The sequence below is a fragment of the Anas acuta genome, chromosome 2 (assembly GCF_963932015.1).
Source record: "Anas acuta chromosome 2, bAnaAcu1.1, whole genome shotgun sequence".
Lineage (NCBI taxonomy): Eukaryota > Metazoa > Chordata > Aves > Anseriformes > Anatidae > Anas > Anas acuta.
Window position 1 is genome coordinate 134,510,708 of NC_088980.1, and position 11,334 is coordinate 134,522,041.

The window sequence follows — 11,334 nt, forward strand, 5'->3', positions numbered from 1 at the left end:
TAGATATTTAGCAGTATAGGACCCAAATCAACCCCTCAGGTACACCATCAGCAACCTGCCTCAAGATAGACTTGGTGCCAGTGATCATAACCCTTTAAGCTGAACAGTCCAGCTGTTTTTTGATACACCAGCTCCATCTATTTACGTAGTCTATTCACAGGTTTAGGAGGATGCTACAGGAGACATTAAATGCCTTACTAAATGTATTTATGCACCTAATTATACTTAATGTATTTAAGCACCAGGACAGGTTGCCAAGAGACTGTGCAGACTGGAAAACCTCCCAGAAGGGAGGCAGGACCAGCTCAAGTCCTGAGCAGCGGCTTTGTTATCTTGATGCAAGAAACCCATCACTAGATGAAGCCAGCTTGGTCATCAGCACCCATCAGAGATAAGCAGACAATATTTGGATGATATCAATAACCACTGGAAGGTGTCAAGATGTATACCTGGATAATATTAGGATGTTTGTAGGATGGAATGAACAGCCAAGCTGACCCTCTGGTCACTTATTAGGGGACTGGAGATCATTCTTAAGAGGAAGAAGGGACAGTCCTTGTAGAAAGTGCAGTGCTTCCCCGTGTACTCCTTATGACAGTCACCTTGTTAAGACCTGTCCCATCTACAGTTGCTTCCCTTCCAGGGCTTTAGCTCCTCTCCCTGTGTGTATTTTATTAAGTGATGTTTTTAGTCCCCATCCTCTTCACATACCCCACTTGCAGCCAAAACATCCCTCAGACCACGCATTGTCACTTGATTGAGCAATGCAGGCCAATTCCCCCAGAAATCTTTGTACCACAGCAAGAATTCTGCTGCACTCACCATATTCATACCTACCGCACTCCAAGGGGTGGTGCTCACGCATTTCAAGTTTAAGACAAAGTAAGACTGACAATTTTTGATAGGCCATTTTTTTATTGAGTTTGGATCACGTCTCCCATGGTGCGCGTCACGCACTACGCAAACAAAATACAGAAGGATCGCTTTAGTAAATGCACACTGGTTATTAAGCAATGCTACTTTTTTTTTTTTTTTGGCAAAGTGCTGTATTTTGTCATTTTTCAGCTTGTGTTAAGCTATTAAAAGTAAGAGCCAGACATTCTTCCGTATCAAAAGGTCTGCTACAAATAGAGAAGTGGCTCTAGAAAGAAGCTGCCATAGATGCATAGACTGATGTACAGTATCGACCCTAAGTGAAATGTCCCTTTTGAATCTTCAAGTTTGCTGTGTAAAGTTACACCGAGAAGGCACAGTTTAAAATGCAAAATCTGTCCATTGACCAATACATATGAAAATACCATTTCTGAAGGATTCATGAATATCAATCAGTATGAGACAGTGCAAGGCCTCCACTTTTACAAGAAAAAACACACATTTTAATACAGTTCAAAAACCATATAAAAAGCCACACAGCTCACTATTAAAACAGAAAACCATAACAAATCTAATTGCCCAATAGCTCCAGGCATAAAATGGGGCTAGACCAACATAAATATTCAAAACAAATTAACAAAAAGCAATTGATGCAGTACTATCTCACACAATAATATGGTTTCCAATATTACAAATCGAAAAGCACAGCTTTGTGCAACAAAACAGTTTATATCCTGAAAGATATAGGCGTTCATCACCAGAAAGTTATCTAGTAATGTAGTATAAAAAAAGATCAGTTTCTCCCAACTCTAGGAGCAGTCTGAAGTTGCATTTACTTGCCTGCTAAGAACAAACCAAGGCTCTCATTTTAATGCCTGGGAGCCTTTGTACTCTCAACTCCATCTCCCCACTGAGATTCAAAGGATTACTTACTCCTTCCAACACAGGGAGGTGGAGACGCCATCTTCCTTCATTTAACTTTAGGAAAATTAAAGCTGAAGGAAAGTAGTTACTTACGCATCAAGAGAAACAACGCAGGAAAGCACAGAATTTTCCTGAGCTAGAAAGCTGTCGGGGAGAAGGAAGTTTAAGTTGGACAAAGAGTTGGAGTGATAAAGGTAGATAATCTGAGACAAGTAGAAGTATTTATGCCAGTGTACAGATGTGAGACTGGTGAAACTACAGCTACTTGCAGGTAAACCAGAATATTTGGACCACAGAAGAATTCCTGTATGGACATAGGTACAGGCTGCTGTGAATAGTAACAAAACCCCTACCTGAGGCTCACGATGTGACCAATTTTGTTCTTTCACAGTCCATATGAACTCCATGTGTCTAAAGATCTAGCATATCCAGGAAAGCACCACTTGCTCTTACACATTTAACTATTTGTCAACATCCCTTTGCAACAATCAGAACTAAACTCAGGGAAGCAGCAAAACTGCAGTGAAACAGATGATAAAATGAAACAGATGCTAGGTGCTGTTCTCCATACCCTAGGTATGTTCCACAGCAATTCCAGTTGCACTCCATGCAACACCAACACTACATCGGGGCTAACTCGGGTTGTTGGGCTTCTGCAGAACTGCAGCATTTGGCTGGACTGAAAATAAAGAAAATAAAGCAATGCAGGCCTGGAATAATTCACATTATTGACCTCGCCCAATTTCCAGAGACCCCCCACATGACTCCTTATACTAGCTTTTGTATAAGGACTACTGGAAGACATGACTGCAACGTTAACACTTTAATGCCCTAGGCACTAAACACAGGGAAAAACAGTTGAGCACTGACAGAAAGGAGGTAAATTTACATATTTCCCCCTTCTTTCTGTGAAGATTTTTGCTTCTTCACCTCCCAAGCCACCTTACCTACTTCCTAGATTATCTATCAGGGTTCAGTGTGCCACATCCACTCTGTTAACAGGTAAACTTTAAGTGCCTGCCTCCTTCCAGAATTCTCAAGTATTTGCTGGTTTTGAATGGCTTCTCTTCCCTGTTGGCCTACAGAATTCATGTCCAGTCCTCCTCTGCCCAGCTGAAGGGAAGAGAAAGCACTGCTGATGTGTCTCAATTCATACAGTTATCTTTGTGATTAGTTAAGGCTTTCAGCACTCTTTTCTCCCTTCCACACCACCCTTCATTTCCACTCACAATTAAAAACTCAGACTTCATTGGAGAGGGGGACTAGAGAAAGTTAGTTAGGAAAACTTCTGCTAAAAACAAACTTTCAGCTATTTTTGAGCAACTCTCAACCCGTAAACAAGAAAAAAAATCTAACAGCAAATAGCAGCTCAGAAATAGCTGAGCATCAGCCTGACTTCTTTAAAAAGCAGTCATCTACTGACAGGATTAGAACAAGAACAGTTGTTCCACCATCTTTTTCTGTAACTAGACAGATTAAAGGGAATGGGTTAGGGTTTGGAAAAATATGTCTGTCTTAGACAAGAAGAGATAGAGAAAGGGGAGAACTCAAACTGTACCAGGTAAAACAGTTCAGCTCTCTGGGTTACGCACCTGCATTTAACCCATAGGTCCACTTTTCCTTTCACTCCACTGTGAGGTACTACATCTGCAAGACCAGTGCCATGTCACACTGCAGGAACATCGAAGGGACATTTAGCCCATTTCTGACACCCACATCACGTACCCAACGCAACGCCAACTCCTCTCAAACACAGACAGGTACTCGGCAATTTGGATGAGATGTCCTTCTTGTAACAGTTCAGCATTGCTATGTAAAAATCCACTGGCAGCTATGGTACTTCCTTGTTAGAAGGTGATCACAGATGCTGAATACAGACAGATACACAAGCTGTCAAGTATTTGTCATTAAAGCATATGGCTAACCTCAGATTCTCTAACTCTGCTTTGATTAATGCAAAGATGCAACTGATTTTCCATCTCAGTTAAGTCTCCTCCACTTAGGTGGCCCTCAGAGGCCACCTAAGACCCCATCGGCGTATAAAACAGCCCAACCTGTCGTGCTGCTGGGCTTCCAGGCTTCCAGGACACTGACATTAAACACCGTGTAGGACTTGCAGCGAGATGTCTGGAGAGGTGTCGTTTGGAACGCACGCAGCTCTAGCTATGACTGTGTCTGAGGGAACAATAATCAGCTTCGGATTGACCACACTTACCTACGCGCGAGAACAGGAGCGACCTAAGAACCAATTAGAGCACAGATTAAAAACCCCCGAGAGCCGTCAGTAATTGAACTGACGCTGGCAAGGCTGGTGAACAAAGAGTCCGTTGTGCTTGAGCTGCCGAGAGTGGCAATCCCTGGTGAGGTTTTGGCGGCGGAGGCCGTTCCTGCTGAGATAGTGTCTTTCGCCGTGCTCCTTTATCCAGTGGGTAGGACGAAAGCTCTTGGATTTTTCCAGAAAGGCTGAACGAGTAGCGAGAGCCGCGACGTAGCAGTGAACACGCTGTCCCGTTTCATTTTGGGCCTCCAGTCTGAGAACAGAAGGAAATTTAGATGGTCACCGAGTTAGCATTGAAAAGAGGCAAACTGTACAGGGCGTGAGAACTTCAGCATCGGGCAGGTCAAGCAGGGGCACCCTCATTCTACTGGAAAACGATTTGGGCCCAGCTTAGGCCAAGTCAATTCAGGAAAAAAAAAAAAAATCACATTGGTAAGTAGGGTGTAGTGCTGCCAACTCACTTTTTCTGCAGAGGCAACACAATAGCCTCGAGCTATTATGCTATTGTACTTTTCCTTCCCTGCCCCACCTCCCCAACCCCAAGATGCAGCAGGGATCAGAGCCACAAGGCTGCATGCGTCACTGATCCAGCTTTAGAAGACTTAGATTTATCCACGGGGCTAAGTTTGGTTTAAAAAAAAAATCACCTTGAACATCATTTGTTCGGTCTGAAAACAAAAGCACACGGATGGAAGCATACAGCTGGGTCACTGGCCACACAAATAAACCCAACCCATGTTCATGCACGAGAATGGGAGAGAGACCAGTGGTGGCACGCGCTGGGAGCAGCTCAGAAGGGTCATTCTCCAGCCAGCCCGCTTGATTTCACGAGCAGGGAGGCAGCAGTTTCGGCAAGCCCTCACTCCATCATGCACTAGTGAGGAACAGAACAGCAGCCTATGCAAGCGGGGACTGACACATTGAGAGAGGACTTCCCTACTTCCCAGAACAACCACTGGATTTCCTAAAAACTTCCCAAGGATTAAATAACCTCGCAGTTTTAGAAGTGAAAAAGCAAACCCCAAGTCTGAATGCCACAGTTGGAGTGAGACCAGTGGCACCAGCACTACTCGCCTTCCCCCCTCCTGCCCAGCAAGGTGTCTGCAGGGCCAGGATCTTGCTCAGGCACAAGCAAAGTACCTGTTGGGAAGTCTTACTACTCTGTGAAGCCCATTAACCCTGGGGAGGGTTAATTGCCCTTCTTGTCCCAGATCTGTGAGCTCCTGGAGAGCCTGCAGCCAGTCTGGGCTGCCATGCCCATGGTACACCCCCTCAGCCTTGCCCTTGCAGGCGATCAGCACAGACATGAGCTCTGCCTCTCCCCACTCCACGTGGAAGGGATGTGCTGGCAGTGTGGTACTTCACCCTGCCCCTCCACTCTAATTTTCACCTTTTTAGTGTAAAAATCCACTTGATCTACTTGCTTTTTAGCTCCCTGCGTACAGGTGCACTCAAGCCTACAGACTCCAGAAGAGTCACTTATGGCATGCTCATTCTCTCTTCTTCCCTCAACAGATTTATCCTAAACACTTGAAATATGAAGCAAGGAACAAGTGAAGGGCATCGGCTGCTAACACAAAGCGTTGTGGTTTACTATGGAAAAACATGACCAGCTTAAAGAACAGAGGGAAGTTTATGCAACATCCTTTTGCTTTGAAAGAAATTTGGAAGGAGCAAATGGAGATTTCCTCCACAAAAAGGAGGAAGACCGATTTAAAAATCTTGCTGAGGATGGTTTCCATTTCACACACCCCTCATGCTTTACAAACCGGTGCTGGAAGAGTAATAAAAAGGGGAAAAATGAAAAAATGAGACTGGGATGGCAGATGTGTGAATTATCCAGGAGGACGTGCACTCCTCACTCCTGTACCTTACTGTTTGCTCATGGTAGTCTGGCACTAGTGGGCCCCAGGCTTTGGAACTGACAACCCCCTACCCTCACAGATCTCATTTTAGAGAGGTTGTGGCTAAAGCCAGCCTGCTGCTACACACACTCTGTGTCCTCAGCCTCTGTTTTGCCAGAAAGCTAAGCATCCTGCTAGTTGCACTACACAGCCAGGCCTCGTAAGGAACATGTTGGGATCCAGACCCCGCAACAATTAAACTGATTTTTCTGCACTTAGCATTTTGGCTTGTTAAAGCAGATGGAGTTAGGCTCGATCAATTCACATTATTTGGCACAAAGGTTAGTCCTACAAATGAGTATTGTTTCGGCATACAAGGCTCTAGAGGAAGCAATGTTGCTAGCAGGCTGATCAAACAAGAAGCACTGTCCCAAAACAGGAGTACTTACTGTGCCAGCGTGCCTTAAGCAGCTTTTCTTGGCCCTACAATGTTAAATGGCCAACCATTAAATCACTGGGGACTGCAGAACAGTTTGAGACTCATTGCATCAGCAGTGTCATTGATTTTCCCTGTTTGTGATTTAGACTTTAATCTGCTCCCAGTTCTGCCACCCAAAATAGTTACATTTTCCACACAAGCCCAGGTCATCTAAATAAAGCAGCAACTGAGAAGTCAGCGTGAAGAAACTTTGTGACACGCCAGCTGAGGATCTCAGCTTTAGCTCCCCAACACGTTCAAGTAGCTTAACGCAATACAAGATACTGATATAAATTCTTTGGGAGAAGCATCTCTCGTTCACAAGTCACCAGAGAAGTCCGTATCCGACTTCAGGTGTTCCTATCCCCTGGAGATTAACAGTTTAGATAAACTGGCCTACTGCCCTTCACCAAACCACGCCTGACTCCCTGTGCTTACCTCAGATTCCCTCAGATCTTCATTTTTAAAAAGGTGCTGTGTGCACATCGCCTCCTACCAAGGTAAGCTCAGCCCTTGATGCTTTACACCACAAACTGCCCTCCCCAAGTAACTACAGCAATCCAGGACTACAGATACCAGGGCTGTGCTTTGTTACACAGCAGCGTGCACTATCTCAAAGTCACTTCGTTCTTCAAACTGAGAGCTTGAAGCGTGGCAAGGAGCTGATCAGAAAAGTCAGCGGGCATCTACCTATAGCACTGAACTCACTGTTTTCCTCTACAAAGCTCACTAGACTACAATTTTTTTAGTTATTGTTGCTACGGGTGTCAGGAAGAGTCAGTCTTTGTTAGCCAGGACTCACAAACCATCCCATTATTTTTAATTAGGGGAACACGGGCAAATGAGGAGCCACGATGGCACAGATACACTCTATTTGTACACATACTATATTATATAGATGTCTGTATCATGTAGATAGATGCACTGCCCATTTAGCACCAAGGAAGCAGTGCACCAAGCACTACAGCAGCAGTTCCACAGGGCCAGATCTTTAGGACCCAAAGCTAAAATAGCACAGCTCCTGCTAGAAGTTTACAGTGCAATTTTTTCACCTTGTGGGGAGTAAATCTACGAGCATCAATTTCATTTTGTTCCACAAGGTGTGCGTGGGAGATTTAATCTCTTGCCCTAATCCATCACTAGGTTAGAAAAACAAAAGGACTTTCCTGCCAGGATTGTTAAAGTAATATTTTTCACCTCGAGGTGACTGAAGAGGTACTGACTAATGAAAAATACCCATAGCTACGAGGGGTCTGAATGCTTTTAAGTGTGTAATACCAGCTACAGTTAACTGCCAGACCTGGAGTGTGTCCTGAGGGAACAACTGGGCTCCATAAACATGCAGCACAGTGCCAAAACAGCATCCCCAAGTCCTTCACAGCCCTGTCATCCCCTCCTATTTTCCTAGGCAGGCAGCTCTGCCCGCCCTGCTCTGCTTGTGCAGGATTCATGCTTTATTCACTCACTCCAGGATAAGCTGGAAAATTCAGTATTAAGTGTCTACAATGATTAAGTAGAAACCAGATCTTTTTGCGACGAGGCGAGACGTACCTGGGGCTACCTGGGCTGTGGAACTCCTCATCCCCGCAGCCGGGCTCACTGAGGCTGTGGCAGGCGTCGTGGACGGCGTAGACGGACATGCTGGGGTGCTCGATGAGGAGGTTCTCCATGGGACTGGTCTCCACCTTGATGGCCGTGAGCCCGCCGGCGGTGAAGCAGGGCGGAGGGGTGATGAACCAGCTCTCCTCCATGGGGCACGACTCGAAGTGGATGAAGCAGGACTCGCTGGCCTCCGGCAGGTGCTCCAAGGGGGGCGGTAAGCAGGGGAAGACGGGCGAGCTGCCGGCGGCCGGCGCTTCGGCGAGGTCCCCTTCCTCTGCGGAGCAGTTGGTGCAGGTGTCTGCTGCAGGGGAGGAAGCCAGGGTCGTTGGCAAGAGCAGGACACAGCCAGCAAGGTCAAACCAAGCCAGAAACGGGATATAGGAAGGCAGAAGCAGAAATACACCCCTGTCAGCATGTACACAAAATCTGCTTTACGAGCAAGGGGAGGGGAAAAGGGAGTTCCCTGATGATCCAGGCTAGACACCAGACACGTAAAATAACTGTTATCAGCAGAGCAGTGCAATTGTGTAATAAGTCAAATAGGGTTTATCAGCACGAGAGGCTCTGCTGAAGCCTGTGTCAGGTCTAGAGCCCTGACATCACTCTTCTCATCCGTTTACATAACCTGTTTTGGTGCCTTTGCTCAGAAGACACCTTCTGTTTGCTCAGAAGATGTACGTTTCTATCTACATTCCTTTTTCTTAGGCCAAGACCCTGCTAAGTGACTGGTTTCTTCGTGTGGAAAGGCGACAAGTACAGACCACCTTACCTATGAAGTCAACCAGAATCCACTCATCATCCTCCTTCTCACTGAACTCTGGCTCTTGGCTGGACAGGCTGTCGATGTCTCCCATGAACATGTTATTTAACCTCTGGAACATCACTAAGGCAGGAACAAGGCTTTGGCTGGTGGATCTTTACGCCCCAGGAGCAAGGCACGGCTCACACTGTATTAGCAGAGCGGCATCGACTGGAGATTAAAGTGCATGGATGCTTTATCAGCTTCGGCACGGGACGTTCAGAGTCATGGCTGGTAAACACTGCGAGAAAACAAACACAAACAGGCTGTTAATGACCAAGCAGCAATAACACCCTCAGGGAAGCGAATGCAAACCCTCCCCTTGGTGCTGCCGGCGGTGTCTGTGGGAGTTTCTCCCCCCAGTGAGAGGCACTGGGGCAGCCTGGCTGCCTGCTGGGCGAGGACAGCCTTCCTCCCAGGTCCTCCTCCCCGCACGGAGCCCTGCCCAGCCTCCAACCCCTCCTTCTGCCGGGTGAGGGGGGAGCTTTTGTGCTGCTGCCCAGCACCCCGCCGGCCTCCCCGGGGGCAGGGAGGGGAATGGGGGGGGGGTGTGGGGGGGGCAGTGCCTCAGACAGCACCCAAGGGTGCTTAACGGCACCGTTACAACGCAGCTTACCCTAAAACAGCTCATTATTTGAGCTCCTGCCGCTCGTCAGGGCTCTCACAGCTCAACACCGCTCCAATAACACAGCAGACTCGTAATTAACTGAGGTAAATTAATTACCCACACACACACACCACCTCCTGGGGGGGGGGGGGGGGGGTACAGGGAGGGACCCCAACCCCCGCCCCAAACAACGACCCCCACAAACGAGGGGTGCACAGCCGATCCGGGAAGGTTCAAGGAAACCAAAGTAAGGCAGAAAAAGTAAAAATAAATAATGATAAAATAAAAAATAAATAAACAACAGCGGAGGCAGCGCCAGCAGCCCTGCTGCCGCCAGGCGGCTCCCACCACCCCCCCATACACACACACACACCCCGGCGGCCCCAGCTCCGTGCCGGCAGCGAGGCACCGGGCCGGGAACCCCAAATCCGAGAGCCCTGACCCCAAAACCCGGCTCCCCCCCCCCCCCCCCCCAGGTCCCAGCCCGGCGCCCACCTGCGCGCTCCCGCTCCCGCCGCTGCCGCTCCCGGCGCCGGGCGCGCGCCGTGCCCGCGCCGCCCTTTGTTGTGGGGGGGGGGGGCGCGAGGCCCCGCCCCCCGCCCCTCCGCCAATGGGAGGCGCCGCCGCCGCCTGTCGCTAACGCACGTGACGGGGAGGGGGGGAGAAAAGGGGCGGGGCTTCGCTGAGGGGAGGGGGGAGGCTCCGCCCCCCTCCCGGCCCCCCGCGAGGCTGAGGGGAGGGGATGGGGATGGGGGGGGGAGCCCGCTGAGGGGGTTCCTGAGGTGCCCCCTCACGGGGAGCCCGAGTTAAGCACCAAGCAGATCCCCCGACATAAACCCCAAAGATGTGCAAAAAACCCGCCCAAGCTGCCCCTAACGTGCCTCCCCACATCGCCCCGAGGGATTCGTGTGAAGAAATTGATCGTGTGCACCCAGGAACCCCCAAACCCTTCATTTCTCCCCATAAATGCCTCGCTGGTTTCACTTGGTCCGTAACAGATTCCAAAAGGTTCAAAAGGTTCCAGGCTTCCCCGCCTCACATTTCGGGACGTAAATTTGTTTTGTCCCTGTTGTTTAAGGCACGAGTGGTTTGGATGGGTCCGAGCACAGCCAAGCCCAGTCTCACGCTGGTGTCTCTGTACAAAATGTTCTGTCCCGAAAGAGGGCTTTTAAACCTAAACATCAGCCTCGGTCAAATGGCCACTTCCCTTTCTGCTTCGGCTTTGGTTAGCTCAAAGCTGTCTGCAACGTTGGTGTAAAGATACCGGGTTGATCGTTCCCGTTGTAAGCCACACGTCTGTAACGCTGCTTTCCCGAACAGCAAGTTGAGATTTCGAACAAGGCCAGGCCTTTCCAGATTTTTATGCGAAACAGGTGTCAGGGACCTGTTCCTATATTTCTAGAGCGTGAACTCAGCAAATTCAAGAATCCGCTTTGGACCTGACTCGGAGCCTCGTAGTTTGGCTGCGCGAGAGCCAAGGAAGCAGAAGTTACTGGATGTGATCCTCCAAAGCAGACTAAACAAGTTGGGCCTTCGGTTTTCTGGGGAAAAACTGTTATCTGCAAACGTTAGACCCGTGATCCTTCTCAGAAAAAGAGTCCTGGGTTAGACAGGGGAGAATACTTTTTTCCTTCGAAGCTGTCAGCAAGCAAATCCTTCTTCTCCTATTGTTAGAGAGCAAAACCAGGCACGATGCTGTCTCCACATTTTCGTTGGCAGGGAGCCACTGTAAATCATAGCCAGATTAAAAAATAGCGGTGAGCTTTAGCCATGCTTCGAGCCCTCTTCCTTGACTCAGCCAAAATAAAAACCCTTTCGGAAGGCTGGTCCGAATACCTCTGGGCTTTTTTTTTGTGGTGCCTTCAGTGACGGTGTCACCTTAGCCCCGAGGCACTCGTCAGTCATTTTCCATTAGGACTGGCTGCCCTC

General features: G+C 48.4%; 1 protein-coding gene across 3 annotated transcripts; it reads right to left on the reverse strand.

Moving 5' to 3' along the window:
* Positions 1 to 895: 895 nt before the first annotated feature.
* On the reverse strand, positions 896 to 10,031 carry TP53INP1 (tumor protein p53 inducible nuclear protein 1). Of its 3 annotated transcripts, none has more exons than XM_068672286.1 (5): positions 9,901 to 9,949; positions 9,415 to 9,504; positions 8,769 to 9,039; positions 7,949 to 8,300; positions 896 to 4,328 (listed from the first exon to the last, which is right to left on the reverse strand). In XM_068672286.1, exons 3-5 carry the CDS (start codon positions 8,878 to 8,880, stop codon positions 4,079 to 4,081), a joined length of 714 nt encoding a protein of 237 aa, XP_068528387.1. In that variant the 5' UTR covers positions 8,881 to 9,039; positions 9,415 to 9,504; positions 9,901 to 9,949; the 3' UTR covers positions 896 to 4,078. The 3 variants fall into 3 exon arrangements, with proteins under 3 accessions (XP_068528387.1, XP_068528386.1, XP_068528388.1); XM_068672287.1 differs by lacking the exon at positions 9,415 to 9,504 and adding an exon at positions 6,369 to 6,402 and having other exon boundaries at positions 4,163 to 4,328; positions 9,901 to 10,031; XM_068672285.1 differs by lacking the exon at positions 9,415 to 9,504 and having other exon boundaries at positions 9,901 to 10,031.
* Positions 10,032 to 11,334: the final 1,303 nt, after the last annotated feature.

What these genes read in the sequence shown, in the direction of transcription:
- TP53INP1 (XM_068672285.1), bottom strand. Translation starts at nt 8,880, where the DNA reads ATGTTCCAGAGGTTAAATAACATGTTCATGGGAGACATCGACAGCCTG. An exon ending in GATTCTGGTTGACTTCATAG is followed by an intron (nt 8,301 to 8,768) that starts GTAAGGTGGTCT and finishes CCTCCCCTGCAG; the next exon opens with CAGACACCTGCACCAACTGC. An exon ending in CACAGCCCAGGTAGCCCCAG is followed by an intron (nt 4,329 to 7,948) that starts GTACGTCTCGCC and finishes TTCTGTTCTCAG; the next exon opens with ACTGGAGGCCCAAAATGAAA.